The sequence below is a fragment of the Nerophis ophidion genome, linkage group LG14 (assembly GCF_033978795.1).
Source record: "Nerophis ophidion isolate RoL-2023_Sa linkage group LG14, RoL_Noph_v1.0, whole genome shotgun sequence".
In the NCBI taxonomy this organism is placed as follows: domain Eukaryota; kingdom Metazoa; phylum Chordata; class Actinopteri; order Syngnathiformes; family Syngnathidae; genus Nerophis; species Nerophis ophidion.
Genome location: NC_084624.1, coordinates 34,462,123 through 34,479,547, shown reverse-complemented (window position 1 = coordinate 34,479,547; position 17,425 = coordinate 34,462,123). Strand labels below are relative to the sequence as shown.

General features: G+C 42.4%; 1 protein-coding gene across 2 annotated transcripts; it reads left to right on the top strand.

Moving 5' to 3' along the window:
- The first annotated feature begins 54 nt into the window (after positions 1–54).
- LOC133568521 (ankyrin repeat domain-containing protein 13C-like) lies at positions 55–17,274 on the top strand. Of its 2 annotated transcripts, none has more exons than XM_061920502.1 (13): positions 55–838; positions 909–950; positions 6,568–6,672; positions 10,273–10,358; positions 10,418–10,463; positions 10,726–10,792; positions 10,861–11,005; positions 11,076–11,207; positions 14,735–14,896; positions 14,967–15,046; positions 15,106–15,204; positions 16,367–16,467; positions 16,540–17,274. In XM_061920502.1, the coding sequence occupies exons 1-13, from the start codon at positions 517–519 to the stop codon at positions 16,668–16,670; spliced, it is 1,518 nt and encodes a 505-aa protein (XP_061776486.1). In that variant the 5' UTR covers positions 55–516; the 3' UTR covers positions 16,671–17,274. The 2 variants fall into 2 exon arrangements, with proteins under 2 accessions (XP_061776486.1, XP_061776485.1); XM_061920501.1 differs by having other exon boundaries at positions 60–838; positions 14,964–15,046.
- The last annotated feature ends 151 nt before the right edge of the window (positions 17,275–17,425 follow it).

Here is a 17,425-nt window from a genome sequence, read left to right as displayed (position 1 = left end):
GCTTGTTTTTGCGCAGCCGAAAGTACGTCGCATGACGATGGCGTCATTCAAAGGAAATCGCGTGTTTGGGGTGGTCTCGCGAGAAGGGGCTTTGCGAGCTAGCAAACGTGACTGTAGCATCCGGCCAGTTTGATATTCGCCGCAAACGGAACGCAACCTCTCTGTTATGAAAATGCATTTGGGAGATAATGGTGGATATATCAGTGTAATTGTTTCGTGTCCGTGTACGTTCTCTGATTTATTTTATGCCGATGTGTGTGCTGTATATTTATAAAAACAACTTATGGGATTTTAACACCGCGCCCACCGCTTATATATAAATATTTTAATAAGAGCTAGCTAGTAGCTAGCATCGGTTTCCCGGGGGCTCTTTTAGTTTTAGTCAACGTCAGCTATCAGTTGTTGTTTTACATTGCAAATGTTGACATTTCCACTAAGATTAACAGGTTATTGCTAATGCCGACTATTGGCGTCGTGGTGTAGTTGATACTGTAGCTATCTGGGTGACGAACCGTCATGACGGGGGAAACAATACGCGCGGTGCGCAAGGACCACTACAAAGCAAACAAGAACGTCCAAGCTGTGGACTCCTTCGACGACACGGGTCACCATTTGAAGTCCAACAAGGCTTTCCTCAAATCCGTCAAGCCGTCGACACTACAGCAGAAGCAGCTCAATGCAAACAACCAGAACGGCAACATTGTCAACGATGACAATAAGAACCCCATCATCCTCACCAGCGACGACTTCCCTGTGCATGAGTGTGTGTTCAAAGGGGACGTGAGGCGGCTGTCCTCTCTCATCAGGACCCATAGCATCTCTCAAAAAGATGTGCATGGTAAGAACATTGCCTTGGCAGGGATTTGCGTTTATCTTATGATTTTAATATCTATGTGTCTCCTTTTCAGGTAACACACCTCTCCACCTTGCTGTGATGCTTGGCCACAAAGGTAGACTGCGGTCAATTTTGAAGCATTTTTTATTTATTTATTTTCTTTAAAGTTCAACTAGGGCTGGGCGATATGGCTTTTTTTAATATCTCGATATTTTTAGGCCATATCGCGATTCACAATAGATATCTCAATGTTTTGCCTCAGCCTTGAATTAGCACTTGATGCATATAATCACAGCAGTATGATGAGTCTATGTGTCTACATTAACATAGATATATAGATATATATTTTTTAGATTTAGGTTTATTGGTCCCCCTTGGGCAAATTAATTTTCACTGCCGTACATTTAAACATATAGACATTACACATCACAAAACAAAAATAACAAAAATACATCATACATGACCAACGCATTTACAGGCTTTATCAGACGGGTCGGCTGGGCCTGCTGTTAAGGACGGCTATAGCTGCAGGGATAAGGCTTTTCTTGAGGCGGGCCCTCCGGAATTTGATGGTTCTGTACCTGCGCCCTGATGGTAGTGGGATTATGTATTTGTGTAGTGGGTATCCTGGACTATTGTGTTTGCCAGCCGAGTGATGGAGCTGTGGTTTAAGTCCGAAATGTTGGGTGTGGGTAGGCCGATGATTTTAGCTGCTATGTTTGTAATGCGTGTGAGTTTGGTCTGGTTGGTTACACAAAGCATGGTGAAAAAACATGTGGAACAGTACAGAAGATAGATAAGATAGATAGATAGTACTTTATGGATTCCTTCAGGAGAGTTCCTTAAGGAAAATAAAAAATTCCAGCCGCAGTGTACAGAGTTGAGATCAATCAAACAGTAAAAAGTAAATAATGGGGTTATAATAGAAACTAAATAGAAAAATATTACGATAAGAATAAAAATAAAAAGCAACAATGACAATTAAAATATAACAGTAAAATAAGAATATAATAAGATAGACTAAAAAAATCATTGTTCATACTGCATTATTTATACCGTATTTCCTTGCATTGCCGCCGGGGCACTAATTAATTTAAAACCTCTTCTCACTCCTGCGCTTACCAAAGGCATGCGGTAAAAGTAAGCATGCGCTAATTATTTTAAAACCTCTTCTCACTCCGTCCCTTACCAAAGGTATGCAGTAAAAATTTGAGTGTGATGTAAGCTTGGACTTTAAATCCGACTGAATAGCTCTTAATCTTCTTCCCTTTATGCAATTTCAAATTACCGGTATTGAAATTAGCCTCCTCCATTTTGAAAATGATGACAGGGGAAGTGTCACTCGTGATGTCACGAGTTTGCCCAGGCGGTAATACTAAGCATGCGCTAATTATTTTGGAAAGCGAGTTTGACCCGGCAGTAATTCAAGGCAGGCGCATACTACATGCCCTGCGGCAATTCAAGGAAATACGCTATGCTACTTTTAAACTTTCATGCAGAGAAGGAAATCACAACTAAGTCTATATACCAAAACTGTATTTATTAAAAAGTTATTAGCTGGCGACTTTTCAAATTATGCCACATATTAGCAGTAATACTACTTTTGGTAGCAACACTTTTGCCCCACGCTTGACAAATTAAAGTTGTGTATTCGACATATTCCCACTTGAAGCCGAACCACCGCCAGACGATGGACCCAAAGCTGTTTTTCTTGGAAATAATTCTTCCTTCATTTGTTACCAGATTCGCACCTTCTCTCTCTTGTATTAGCACTTGCACGGCTTCGCTTGCATCACAGCTAACATTACCCATGCTACCTCTCTGCTCCGCGAGGGCGTATACGTATGTGACGTATGTAAGAACCTGCGCTTACTGTCGGTGAGAAGGAAACACAAGAAAGAGTGGGAAGAGCCTGTAGTGTAATGCCTGCAGCTAAAAGCAACTGCGTGAGAACGTATACTCGAATATCACGATATAGTCATTTTCTATATCACACAGAGACAAACCCGTGATATATCTCATATATCGATATATCTATCGCCCAGCCCTATATCTAACACTAAAAATTGACCCTAGTGTTGGAATGTTGTCTGTTGCTGTGTGTTGGCCCTGCGATGAGGTGGCGACTTGTCCAGGGTGTACCCCGCCTACAGCCCGTGTGCAGCTTGGATAGACTCCAGCAACCTGCGCGACCCCGAAAGGGACAAGCAGTAGAAAATGGATGGATGGATGGAAGCAAGGATAGACTTGATTTATTCCATAATGGGGAGATTATGTGCGTGCAGTGCAGACACAAACATACTCTAAAATAAGATAAAACATGAGGCAAACAGGGCTTCACGGTGGCAGAGGGGTTAGTGCGTCTGCCTCACAATAAGAGGTTCCTGCAGTCCTGGGTTCAAATCCAGGCTCGGGATCTTTCTGTGTGGAGTTTGCATGTTCTCCCCGTGAAAGCGTGGGTTCCCTCCGGGTACTCCGGCTTCCTCCCATTTCCAAAAACATGCACCTGGGGATAGATTGATTGGCAACACTAAATTGGCCCTAGTGTTTGAATGTGAGTGTGAATGTTGTCTGTCTATCTGTGTTGGCCCTGCGATGAGGTGGCGACTTGTCCAGGGTGTACCCCGCCTTCCGCCCGATTGTAGCTGAGATAGGCGCCAGCGCCCCCCGTGACCCCAAAAGGGAATAAGCGGTAGAAAATGGATGGATGAGGCAAACAATCAAAGAACACCGAGGACATAATACATTAAAAGCACAGAGCTGATGCAACCAGCTGCCAATTCAGTCACGCCCCGCCACTTCTACATACAGCTACAAAAGTAAAACACAACAAAAAAACAAAAAATGAGCAACAATAATACATAATGTACACTGTTGCAGAGACAGAATGGTACAATACCAAGTTTTAGTGAAGCGTCTGGAGACCGGCCCTTAAAACGTAACCATAGCATCAGCAAGCAAGGTCTAAATCCAAACAAAAAGACTGAGTTTATGTGGAGCGAAAACAGCCCCTCTCCCCCAGAAAGGAGCGGAGCTGCTTCTTCAAAACAGATTGACTGGCCAAAACAGCTCTGTGTGCTTACAAACCCCGTAAAGACAAAACAAAGAGTTTACTAGTGGACATAAGGTAAAAGCAAGGAGGTCACGAGAAGACACACTACATGGGAAAATACGAGCTGCTTTAAACATGACTATGGATTAAAAAAAAGAACACTTAGAAATATCTCATTCTCACAGCATATATAATTGCATCATGAATGACAACAAAACAAAAACACCATTTTTACACCCACACATTGTACACCACGGTGGCCTCTGCGGTGCTCCACGCCATTGCCTGCTGGGGTGGAGGGCCACATCGCCAGAGACAGAAAGGGACCCAGCCAAATAACCAACATAGCCAACGCTGTCCCAGGCTGCCCTCCAGTCAACGTCCGGTCCGCATGGATGAGCAAGAGTCAGCCCAGGGAAACCGAAGTGTCTGATATATGTTCATTCAGCTCCGTGAAGATCGTCCATCCCGACGCTCAGCGCTAGCTCCGCGGCCCCGTCTCTTCCTCCACATCTCCTTCGGTCTCAAAGAACCTGTACTTGAACGCACAAAATCACATGAAAATAACAGAAGGATACACAATAGAATAGAATAGTAAGTACTTTATTAATCCCTTGGGGAAATTCAGCACCACAGTTCGCTCACAATAGACAATAATAATATAATATAATAATAATATATAACATATATTATCATCGAGAGGAGCCAGATGAGGTGGTTCGGGCATCTGGTCAGGATGCCACCCGAACGCCTCCCTAGGGAGGTGTTTAGGGCACGTCCAGCTGGTAGGAGGCCACGGGGAAGACCCAGGACACGTTGGGAAGACTATGTCTCCCGGCTGGCCTGGGAACGCCTCGGGATCCCCCGGGAAGAGCTAGACGAAGTGGCTGGAGAGAGGGAAGTCTGGGCTTCCCTGCTTAGGCTGCTGCCCCCGCGACCTGACCTCGGATAAGCGGAAGATGATGGATGGATGGATGGATATAACATATATTATATATATAATAAAGAGGACAGAGCTCCTGCAACCAGCAGCCACGACAGCGGCACCATCCTTAATTAAACAAGTAGTCTGTCAAAACTCACCTTTTAAAGACTGTATACAACTGTTAAATTTCTCCTTGTTCCATCTGGTAACATACTGTACATGTGACTGGGAAGATGTTTTTTGTGTAGGACTGCACACACGGGGGAAAAAAAAAATATGTTTAAAAGTAATGTTTGTAAAAGCGTATGATTTCACCTTTAAAAAAAAAAAAAAGAAATACCTGTACTGGCTGCATTGTAACAAATGATTATAACAATGAGTCAATCTGTGTAAAATAGGATTACTCACCCTTTGATTAAAGACGGGAGATACTACAAACTTTGGCAGCAATCCCATACCAAGTAAATGCAGGGCCATTTTTGCCAGTATTATGCCTTTTGATTTACATTTTTCAAGATCATGGAATGATTTTGTGATTTGTGTTTTTTTAATTTGTTGATCATGATTATAATCAGAATAAAAGATGGGACAGATATGTTTGGCACAGCAAAAAATATTTGTATTAACACACACATTATTATTATTATTATTATTATTAGCAAATTTCACGTCTGATGCTGCCATCTAATGGAGCCATCCGTTTTCTATCGCTTGTCCATCTTGGGGTTGCGGGGGTGGCTGGAGTCTATCACCTATTACAGTGGTTCTCAAATGGGGGTACGCGTACCCCTGGGGGTACTTGAAGGTATACCAAGGGGTACGTGAGATTTTTAAAAAATATTCTAAAAAAAGCAACATATCAACAATTCTTTATAAATATATTTATTGAATAATACTTCAACAAAACATTAATGTAAGTTCATAAACTGTGAAAAGAAATGCAACAATGCAATATTCAGTGTTGACAACTAGATTTTTTGGGGACGTGTTCCATAAATATTGATGTTAAAATTTCTTTTTTTGTTAAAGACTTCTTTTTTTGTTAAGAAATGTTTAGAATTAAGTTCATGAATCCAGCTGGATCATTATTACAATCCCCAAAGAGGGCACTTTAAGTTGATTACTTCTTTGTGTAGAAATCTTTATTTATGAATGAATCACTTGTTTATTTTTAAATGTTTTAAGTTTTTAGTTATTTTTATATCTATTTTTCCAAATAGTTCAAAAAAGACCACTACAAATGAGCAATATTTTGCAATGTTATACAATTTAATAAATCAGAAACTGATGACATAGTGCTGTGTTTTACTTCTTTATCTCTTTTTTTCAACCAAAAATGCTTTGCTCTGATTAGGGGGTACTTGAATTAAAAAAAAGGTTGAGAACCAGTGACCTATTAGATAAGTAATAATAATAATCAACACATCACAATCATGGAATATAGACATTGTTTTAAAGGCAATTATTAAAAAACAGAACTAAATTACAATAGAGTAAATAAAATAAAACAAATAGAAAACAATGAAACTATAGCAGCACAATACAATGATTCACTTATTCCACATGTTTTTTGAGGAAAATATAGTCAATAGTGCAAAATGAGTACCAACACAATTCTTGGTTTTGTTCTGGCTTTAATTCTCTTTACCTGTCGTTTATGTATAAAAATAAACTGTTTTGCTAAATGTCTGTGTGGACCATTAAAAGTCAATATATGTGTTTATATATTCTTTTTGTCGCTATTAATCCTTGTAGAATGTGCCCTCCTTCTTCTGGCCCACAATGCACCTGTGAAGATAAAGAACGCGCTTGGGTGGAGCCCTCTAGCAGAAGCCATCAGCTACGGCGACAGGCAAATGAGTAAGTTGCTGGACGAATGTTTCTTTTTGCATGCTGCTGCTGTCTTCTTAAATGTGTTCGTCCTGCACTGCGCTTGAACATTCAGATCATGTCAGTTTGTTAGAATTGATACTGTTTGTCCTCCTTTCAACTATGTTCACACTCCCCGGTGTGATGCCCAGGATTTTTTGTAAAATTCCAATTTTTAAATCTACATCCTAAAAGAAATATGAAATCTATTTGTGTCTGGTGTGAACAGAATGGGTCCGTGAAGTGACCCGCCTGCAGACAACACGACGTGACAAGCAGTGCAGTACATTTGCAGAAGTAAACATGGTTCCATTTTGTGTAGGTCTCACTCTCAGGCCTGTTGCGTCTTTTTTTTTGTAACCCGAGCCAATATTTTCCTAACCACACTATTTGGCACAGGAGATTTAGAGGGAAGATGGAAATAATGTTGTCTTTTTTTTGTGGGACCCTTGTTGCCGAGTTTGTTCCGAGGTGCATGAGGGTGAGGCGTCGAGTGGTGGGACATCGATATGAGTTCTAAAACATTGTCTTTTCACCAATAACAATTTTCTGCTCCTTGTCCGCCATTTTTTTTTGTGATTGTCATTTTTAGCGATGACCTATAGGTCAACGTAGCATAACTTCAGCGTTCAAACTGCAGTCACATAGGGGTTGTAGCTATCAATTATTTTAGTAATCGATTTATCTATTGACTAGAAGTGGGAGTCTTTGGGCACATCACAATTTGATTCAGAATCTTGGGGTGAAAATTTAATTCAGAATCGATTATTGAGTTACAAAAGCTCCTCTTGGCTGCTGACGTACGACTAATACTCGCATTGTTGGCCTAAAAAACGAATTAAAAAAAGTACTTTAAACAATTTATGTACACAAATCACAGACTGTTGAACTCATAAATGAAAGTGCCAAAAGTACTTCAAACATTTTATTTACACAAATCACAAACTGTTAATCTAATAAATGAAAGTGCCAAAACGGTGCCACCCAAAAGGCAAAAAACACTAATAAAATAGTTTTTGAGCTTCCCCACTATCAATTAGTTTTTTTCGATTTATCGAGTATTCGGATATAACACACTTTACAGCCTCCCCATTTAAAGAAAAAAAATCAAATACACTTCAAACATTGAAATTGCACTTTTAATGTGTGCATTATTAAAATAATTTAACAAATTTCAGCTGTTTGTCAGCACACAGATCACGGCAACCACACCCCACACACTCATTTGGCGCCAAAGCAGCGGCTGTGTTAAAATGATGTCTTATCTCAAGTCCTGAGCACTCCATGCTGCCGGTATTTGATCAATCTGTATTTATTACGCTCATTTAATTAATTAATCTTAGTTAATCAAAGCTTTTTCAAATCAAATTATTCGGTGCATCCCTATTTGTGTATGTGATCACATTTGGGTCAGATTCGACATAAATGGTCTTTCACGCTGACATGGCAACATCTAATACAAGTCACGTATGGGCAAGAAGAAGGGAATTGACTAGCATCAGTCTGAACATGAAATCCTTACATTTGAGCGGGGTTTAACATCTGATAGATGGAGGATGGTTAAAGGTCAATGTGACATCCACTTGTCAAAAAAAGCAACGGACAAGGCTACAAATCTGAGCATCAGCTTGGAAAGCAGCCTGAATGCGGGCTTAGTGTTAGGAAGCTTACCACAAGCTTGTGGATGCTGCTTATGAAACAAAAGAGCAGCGTGTAAGATGCCTTCTCTCCTCTCTTTTTCTGTATCTATGCTGTTTACCGTGTAGAGGCCATTAAAGATAAAAGAGTCAGCAGTGAATAATTGAATAGTACCTTGCATGCTGCTGCTGCTGCTGTGTTCATGCAAATGTTTGCTGTTGCAGACCCTCTCTATGGCCATGTGACCCACCTTTCTTCACGCTTAGTATGCGGCGCCTGCAGTTTGGCAGCCTTGCGTCTGACCTGGACACACACACACACACACACACACACGCGCACACACACACACACACACACACACACATCTCTGCTTTAAAGTTCATTTGAATGTCAAATGAATAGTGTATTATATGTGTCTCATATGAAATTCTGCTGCAGCTTTGTCCTCCATCATAACCTTAACTAGCTGCTGGAGCGCAGCAAAGTGCCCCGTCAGCACGTTCACTGTCCACTGCGCCGTACGGCTCCCACTCTGCATTAGCTTAATATGTTGCCGCTCCTGCGCAGCTGACCATGCGCTGTGATTAAGTAGTCCCCTCATGAACCGCCCCTCTGAATAAAGTGATGTACTGCTGGACTTTAAGTGCGCGCCTGTGTCTTTATCTGCTTATTTATGCATTTTTAATGTGATGTTGTTTTACTCGCTTTGACCAAATGTTATCTTTTAAGTAAATAATGCACAATCGATCAAATATTCTATGTGGCTTAATAATGTAAGCAAACTACAGCAATTACTCAAATAGTGGCCTCCACTTTAACGTGCCTCCAATAATGTGTGTTGTCCATTTGAAGCAGTAAACACCGCACCTCACATAAGAGACTGTAACAAGAAACTGATAGCACTTTGTCTTGTGTTGGACATCTTAAACACAGCACACACTGCCTGCATAGCACACGTTATCTCAAACTCTCGTACTAGTGGTACGCGGGCTTCATCTTTTGGTACGCCAGAGAATCACTTACTTAATATTCCAACACAGTGTTACTGTTCAAAATGTGTGTATATGTTGAATATACCTGTTACTGTAAATTAAATATCTGCCTTGTTTTTAATGAATATTTAAGCCTACTATAATATTGGATTTTAATGTTGGTCATTATGGTGGTACTTGGTAAGCCAAATAAAACAGTTTGAGAAGTGCTGCTCTAGTAGTATTTATACTAAGTTTTACGACAATGCTGGATTTCTTGTGAGATGTATTGTTGTTACAAGCACTGGTGCAGAATACACAAATAAATACAGTAATGCCTCATGATCCCTTCCAAAAGGTCTGACAATGACTAAATTGTACAAACATTTTTCCATAAGAAGTTGTTTAAATGCAATGAATCTGCTCCAGACACCCACATTACAAAAAAAACAAATAAAGATAGTTTCACATGGAGAAAATAATGTGAAATACATATAGACTAGGAATGGAATAAACATTTAACTTCACTCTTTGCCAGGAGGCGATGGAAGTACAGCGTGGATGTACTTTGCTCCAAGTTCTTTCTCAAACTCAACAGTGTTGTTCACTTGCAACTTTCTGTGGCCCATAGTGAATTATTTTGCTGTTGTACTTCCTTGAAAAATGCAAACAGTTACCAACGTGCAGGATTCTTTATGTTGGCACTCGATTCAATGGGTGAACTGACTCATTTGTTACGCGCAATGTTTGGTTGTCAAAAACTGATGTCAAAAACCAAATGGTAGGAAAAGTGAGGTGTGTAAAAACCAAAGTGTTTATTCTTCAACTAAAAAAGTATCAAATTGTCTTATTTTTCATTTGTAGACATTGGAAACCCTTGTTGTGTCGTCTTACATTCGTGATGGTCTTACCTATTTGTGGTCTATCGTGGCAAATGTTAGTTAGTAGGTGTGCTGATTGGCGTTCCTTTCCTTTGCCACAGTCACAGCAATCCTGCGTAAACTGAAGCAACAATCCAGGGAGAGCGTGGAGGATAAAAGGCCCAAACTCCTGAAAGCTCTGAAGGAGGTGAGCTTCACATTTCATCCTCAAATCCACATTGTTGTCATGATTACGTCTTTCTGCAGCTGGGTGACTTTTATCTGGAGCTGCACTGGGATTTCCAAAGCTGGGGTGAGTTTTGTTTGTTTGTTTGTTTGTTTGTTTGTGTGTGTGTGTGTGTGTGTGTGCGCGTGTGTGCGCGTGTGTGCGCGTGTGTGCGCGCGTGTGCGTGTGTGTGTGTGTGTGTGTGTGTGTGTGTGTGTGTGTGTGTGTGTGTGTGTGTGTGTGTGTGTGTGTGTGTGTGTGTGTGTGTGTGTGTGTGTGTGTGTGTGTGTGTGCGTGCGCGTTGCGTTGCACACATGGCGAGCACTTACTGACTGGGTCTGTGTCCTAGTGCCTCTGTTGTCCCGCATGCTGCCCTCGGACACGTGTAAGATCTACAAGCAGGGCATCAACATCAGGTAAGATGGCCGTCAGGGAAAGAAGGTGTAACACCCAGGGAGTGAAACACGGCGTCTTGTCCACTCAGGCTGGACACCACCCTCATCGACTTCATCGACATGAAGTGTCAGCGCGGGGACCTCAGCTTCATCTTCAGCGGCGACGCCCCGCCCTCTGAGTCCTTTGTGGTGCTGGACAACGAGTCCAAAGTGTACCAAAGAATACACCACGAGGTGAGCCCACTCTCTGATTGGCCCACGGGACAGGAAGTGAGTCATCCTCCTTGCTTGTCTGCACCTGAAGGAGTCTGAGATGGAGACGGAAGAAGAAGTTGACATCCTCATGAGCAGCGACGTCTACTCGGCCACTTTGTCCACAAAGTCCATCAGTTTTTCCCGCAGTCAGATAGGATGGCTCTTCAGAGAGGACAAGACGGTAAAACGGACTTAATTTTTTGTACTCAACCGCAGAGAGTAACTGGCTTTGTGTGTGGAGATTTTCTATTGCGGTGAAAGTCTATATTTCCTCAGCACAGACATGGCACCTGTAAAGCCAATAATAACAAACATGTTGTGGCTATTATTAACTCTCAAAGTGTCAATGAACTCTGGTTTAAAAAAAGGTCCTGAAAGTCAAAAATGAATCATGTATCATAATGAGGGCTGTCAACACCTGCTGTTAACCACAAAAGGATTATCGCATTGATTGTCTATTAATAACGCAATTTTTTTTGACCAAGCATAACTTATGTTTATGTACAGTACTTGTTTAGTACGCTATTGGTGTACATCAGTTCAAAACACTATACTGTTATTTAAAATCTTATTAGTCACACTATACTGTTATTTCCAATTGTATTGTTATTCATACCACAGTATAGTATGAATAATAATATATTGGAAGTATAGAATAAAATATTATTCATACTATACTGTTATTACAATCTTATTATTATTCATATGATACTGTTATTGCAATCTTATTAATATTCATAATTGACTGTTTAGTGCAATTTTGTTATTCTTACTATACGGTTATTTCCAATTTCATAATTATTCACACTAACTACAGTATGAAAAATAATATTGCAAATAACAGTTTATTACTGTTAAGTGCAATATTATTATTCATACTATAATGTTATTAGCAATCATATTATTCATATTAGAGGGAAAAGTGGTAGAAAATACTGTTATTGAAATCTTATTACTATTCATACTATACTGTTAACCTGTGAAACCTGGAGAGGCGTGATTAGGAAGAATGGCCGCCAGGATCTGAACCCAAGTGGTGTTTTGTTGTTGGACTTTTGTGCTCTTCATAGATTGTCCATAACAAACACCATGTTCCAACATAAGGGTGTCCATATGTGCACTTGGCACCATGACACCCTGGGCCGCAGTTCCATGATCGACTTTGCAGTTGTGTCATCGGATTTGCGGCCTCATGTTTTGGACACTCGGGTGAAGAGAGGGGCGGAGCTTTCTACCGATCACCACCTGGTGGTGAGTTGGCTGCAATGGTGGGGAAGGATGCCGGACAGACCTGGCAGGCCCAAACGCATTGTGAGGGTCTGCTGGGAATGTCTGGCATTGTCTCCTGTCGGAGAAAGTTTCAATTCCCACCTCCGATGAACTTTGAACATGTCACGAGGGAGGTGCTGGACATTGAGTTTGAGTGGACCATGTTCCGCACCTCTTTTGTCGAGGCAGCTGATTGGAGCTGTGGCCGCAAGGTAGTTGGTGCCTGTCGGGGCGGTAATCCCAGAACCCGTTGGTGGACACCAGTGGTGAGGGATGCCGTCAGGCTGAAAAAAGAGTCCTATCGGGTTCTTTGGGCTCATAGGACTCCGGAGGCAGTGGACAGGTACCGACAGGCCAAGCGGTGTGCGGCTTCAGCGGTCGCGGAGGCAAAAACTCGGACGTGGGAAGAGTTCGGGGAAGCCATGGAAAACGATTTCCGGACGGCTTCCATGCTATTCTGGACCACCACACGACAACTCAGGAAAGGGAAGCAGTGCACTGTCAGCACCGTGTATGGTGCGGATGGTGGTCTGTTGACCTCAACTGCGGATGTTGTGAATTGGTGGAGGGAATACTTCGAAGACCTCCTCAATCCCACCAACAAGTCTTCCTATGAGTTAGCAGTTACTGGGGAATCTCTGGTGGGCTCTCTTAATTCTGGGGAAGTTAGTTAAAAAACTCCTCGGTGGCAAGGCCCCAGGGGTGGATGAGATTCGCCCGGAGTTCCTTAAGGCTCCGGATGCTGTGGGGCTGTCTTGGTTGACAAGACTCTGCAGCATCGCGTGGACATCGGGGGCAGTACGTCTGGATTGGCAGACCTGGGTGGTGGTCCCTCTCTTTAAGAAGGGGGACCAGAGGGTGTGTTCCAACTATTGTGGGATCACACTCCTTACCCTTCTCGTTAAGGTTTATTCAGGTGTACTGGAGAGGAGGCTACGCCGGATAGTCGAACCTCGGATTCAGGAGGAACAGTGTGGTTTTCGTCCTGGTCGTGGAACTGTGGACCAGCTCTATACTCTCGGCAGGGTTCTTGAGGGTGCATGGGAGTTTGCCCAACCAGTCTACATGTGCTTTGTGGACTTGGAGAAGGCATTTGACCGTGTCCCTCGGGAAGTCCTGTGGGGAGTGCTCAGAGAGTGTGGGGTACCGGACTGTCTGATTGTGGCGGTTCGCTCCCTGTACGATCGGTGTCAGAGCTTGGTCCGCATTGCTGGCAGTAAGTCGGACACATTTCCAGTGAGGGTTGGACTCCACCAAGGCTGTCCTTTGTCAGCGATTCTGTTCATAACTTTTATGGACAGAATTTCTAGGCGCAGTCAAGGCGTTGAGGGGTTCCAGTTTGGTGGCTGCAGGACTAGGTCTCTGCTTTTAGCAGATGATGTGGTCCTGATGGCTTCAGCTCTCACTGAATCAGTTTGCAGCCGACTGTGAAGCAACTGGGATGAGAATCAGCACCTCCAAGTCCGAGTCCATGGTTCTCGCCCAGAAAAGGGTGGAATGCCATCTCCGGGTTGGGGAGGAGACCCTGCCCCAAGTGGAGAACTTCAAGTACCTCAGAGTCTTGTTCACGAGTGAGGGAAGAGTGGATCGTGAAATCGACAAGCCGATTGGTGCGACGTCTTCAGTAATGCAGACTGTGGTGAAGAAGGAGCTGAGCCGGAAGGCAAAGCTCTCAATTTACCGGTCAAACTACGTTCCCATCCTCACCTATAGTTATGACCGAAAGGACAAGATCACGGGTACAAGCGGCCAAAATGAGTTTCCTCCACCATGTGGCGTGGCTCTCCTTTAGAGATAGGGTGAGAAGCTCTGCCATCTGGTGGGAGCTCAAAGTAAAGCCGCTGCTCCTCCACATCGAGAGGAGACAGATGTGGTGGTTCGGGCATCTGGTCAACATGCCACCCAAACGCCTCCCGAGGGTGGTGTTTAGGGCACGTCCGACCGGTAGGAGGCCACGAGGAAGACCCTGGACGAAGTGGCTGGGGAGAAGGAAGTCTGGGCTTCCCTGCGTAGGCTGCTGCCCCCACGACCCGACCTCGGATAAGCGAAAGATGATGGATGGATACTGTTATACTGTTATGTGCAATTTTATTATTTTCTTAGAACACTTTCATTTGCAATATTAATTGTATTCGAGAGGGACAAGCGGTAGAAAATGGATGGAAGGATCTGATTAAATATAACTTTTGACAGCACTAATAATAAAACCAAACTACTTGTTAAATCCAGCAATATTTACCAATGGCCACTAGAGGGCAGTATAGCACTCTTATTACTGTTTTACCTGATTGATGTGGTATTCAACGCTGCATACGTGACTCTAAAATGTGCATTTCTAGCAAATAGATTTTATAGAGGTTTCAAAGATTTTTGTAGTTTTTTTTTTTTTGTCGATTAATTTGAATGATGATTCAAGCTAAAATGCTACCTTTTGTGCAGGAACGTGTGGGCAACTTCCTGGCGGACTTTTACGCGGTCAACGGTCTGATGCTGGAGTCCAGGAAGCGTCGTGAGCACCTGAGTGAGGAAGACATCCTGAGGAACAAAGCCATCATGGAGAGTTTGAGCAAAGGAGGCGGCATCAGCGAGCACAACTTTGAGGTCAGTTAACATTGTTCTTTTTTTTCTTCATCAAATCAACGATTGTGTTATTGTTTCCGTCTTAAAGCAGTCTGTGAGGAGGCCGTCTCTCTCGGCCCCGCCCTCTAACACCATTTCTTGGGAGGAGTACATGGCTGCAGAGCACGGAAAGTAAGTGTGGTCATGATGTCATCTCACGTAAGAACATCCTCATCTTCCTCCTCCTGCAGGCCTCCTCACCTGGGGAGGGAGCTGATGTGCAAGGAGAGCAAGAAGCACTTCAAGGCCACTGTAGCCATGAGCCAGGACTTCCCTCTGGCCATCGAATCGTGAGCACTCACTAAATATCCCCAACATTTAAAGGCCTACTGAAACCCACTACTACCCACCACGCAGTCTGATAGTTTATATATCAATGATGAAATATTAACATTGCAACACATGCCAATACGGCCTTTTTAGTTTACAAAATTACAATTTTAAATTTCCCGGGAGTTCCGTCTTGAAAACGTTGTGTAATGATGACGTGTGCGCAAGACGTCACAGGTTTTAGGAAATATGAGCGCTGCGCACAGCCAAAAGTTGTCTGCTTTAACGGCATAATTACACAGTATTTTGGACATCTGTGTTGCTGAATCTTTAGCAATTTGTTCAATTAATATTGGAGAAGTCAAAGTAGAAAGACGGAGTTGGGAAGCTTTAGCCTTTAGCCACACAAACACACGGTGATTCCTTGTTTAAAATTCCTGGAGGGGAAACTTTAGTATGGATCAGAGCGCGGTCAAGCGAACATTAATCACGACCGAATGTCAACCAGCAGGTTTCGGTGAGAAAATTGTGGTTAAAAAGTCGCTTCTTACCGGAGAAAAGCTGAGTCGATAGCTGCCGTCGATTCCCCTGAGACATTGGCATCAAGACACCTGTGGAGACACCCTTCTGACTATCAAGTAGTATTAAACTCACTAAAACACTAGCAACACAATAGAAATATAAGGGATTTCCCAGAATTATCCTAGTAAATGTGTCTAAAAACATCGGAATCCATCCCAATGCAATCGCGTTTTTTTTTCTAGTCCGTCGCTATCAATATCCTCAAACACGAATCTTTCATCCTCGCGCAAATGAATGGGGAAATTGTCGTTTTCTTGGTCCTTATAGCACTTTTTGTTGGAGGCTCACATTAAAATCAATGTGAATATGTGAAGAGCCCCCACACTTGCGACGTCATCGTCTGCGACTTCCGGTAGAGGCAGAACTTTCCTCTTAGCACCGAAAGTTGCGAACTTTATCGTGGATGTTCTCTACTAAATACTTTCAGCAAAAATATGGCAATATCGCGAAATGATCACGTATGACACACAGAATGGACCTGCTATCCCCGTTTAAATAAGAACATCTCATTTCAGTAGGCCTTTAATGAAGCACATACGCAGTGGGCTACACTGTGGTAGCCTACTTTTTTTTTAAAGAAACATCACATGTGATTACAAGGTTACTTAACGTGTTGGAGGTGGTGGCGCCTTTCAAGCACTTCAACAAATTGCGGGAGTTCGTCCAGATGAAACTTCCTCCAGGTTTTCCCGTCAAGCTTGGTATGGTTCCCTCCTGCAGGGGGCAGTAAAGTATGGCCGACTAGATCGCTCCTCATTTTCTCCTCTTTGCAGACATCCCTGTCTTCCCCACAATCACAGCCACCGTCACCTTCCAGGAGTTTCGCTACGACCAATTTGAGGGGTCCCTCTTTGTCATCCCGCCTGACTACAAGGAGGACCCTAGCCGCTTCCCTGACCTCTGACCTGAAAACAGGAAGTGCTAATGCGACATGCTTCCACACTTCACACTGATGTAATATGGGGTGCAAAAGGGACACCAGTCACTGAGCTGATGCAAAGGATAAAAGAAAATGTGCTGACACTGGCTTCTGTAAATACTCTCCAACAACTAAACTATTCTATCCTCAAATATATGCATTTATTTGTTAAGGATCTATAACTACTGTACTCATGGACTTATATGTAGCAATACATTGAAGAATGTTTCAAACTGCATCATTTTGTTGTGCGGATCAACATTCAGGTTAGCTCACTTTAGTTGTCTCATGTTCCTTTATTGTTGCTTTTGTGTGAGAAAACCCCAAGTCTGCGTTCAGGTATATTATATTGTAAGTTTCACACTGCACTGATGGTCAAAGTATTTTGAGGGTTTTTCTCATTATTCCTGGAGTGCCATGCACATTACGGTACCTAATTAAAAGAAACATGTCACCTTTTAGTGGAACCACTTTTTTTTTAACTCAAAAGTTGTAAACTTGACATTGCTAAAACTCCTTTCATCCACTCTTGTTTTGTATCCCCCAGAAAATGTTCTTCATCCCTTTAAATAAAAGCACCAGCATCATATTGCAATTGACTTTCATTTTACAGTTAAATGTAAAAAAAAGTTTAATATTTTGATACAAGAAAAAATATATCTGTTTAACGATATAATATTTAACCAAAAATTGTGATATAATGAAGAAAGCTAACCGGATTGTTATATATTAATAAACAA

Bases quoted from the DNA above. Each gene is read 5' to 3' on its own strand.
- LOC133568521 (XM_061920501.1), top strand. From the start codon at position 517: ATGACGGGGGAAACAATACGCGCGGTGCGCAAGGACCACTACAAAGCA. The intron at 6,673-10,272 runs GTAAGTTGCTGG...CCTTTGCCACAG, and splicing joins CTACGGCGACAGGCAAATGA to TCACAGCAATCCTGCGTAAA. The intron at 14,897-14,963 runs GTCAGTTAACAT...TCCGTCTTAAAG, and splicing joins TCAGCGAGCACAACTTTGAG to CAGTCTGTGAGGAGGCCGTC.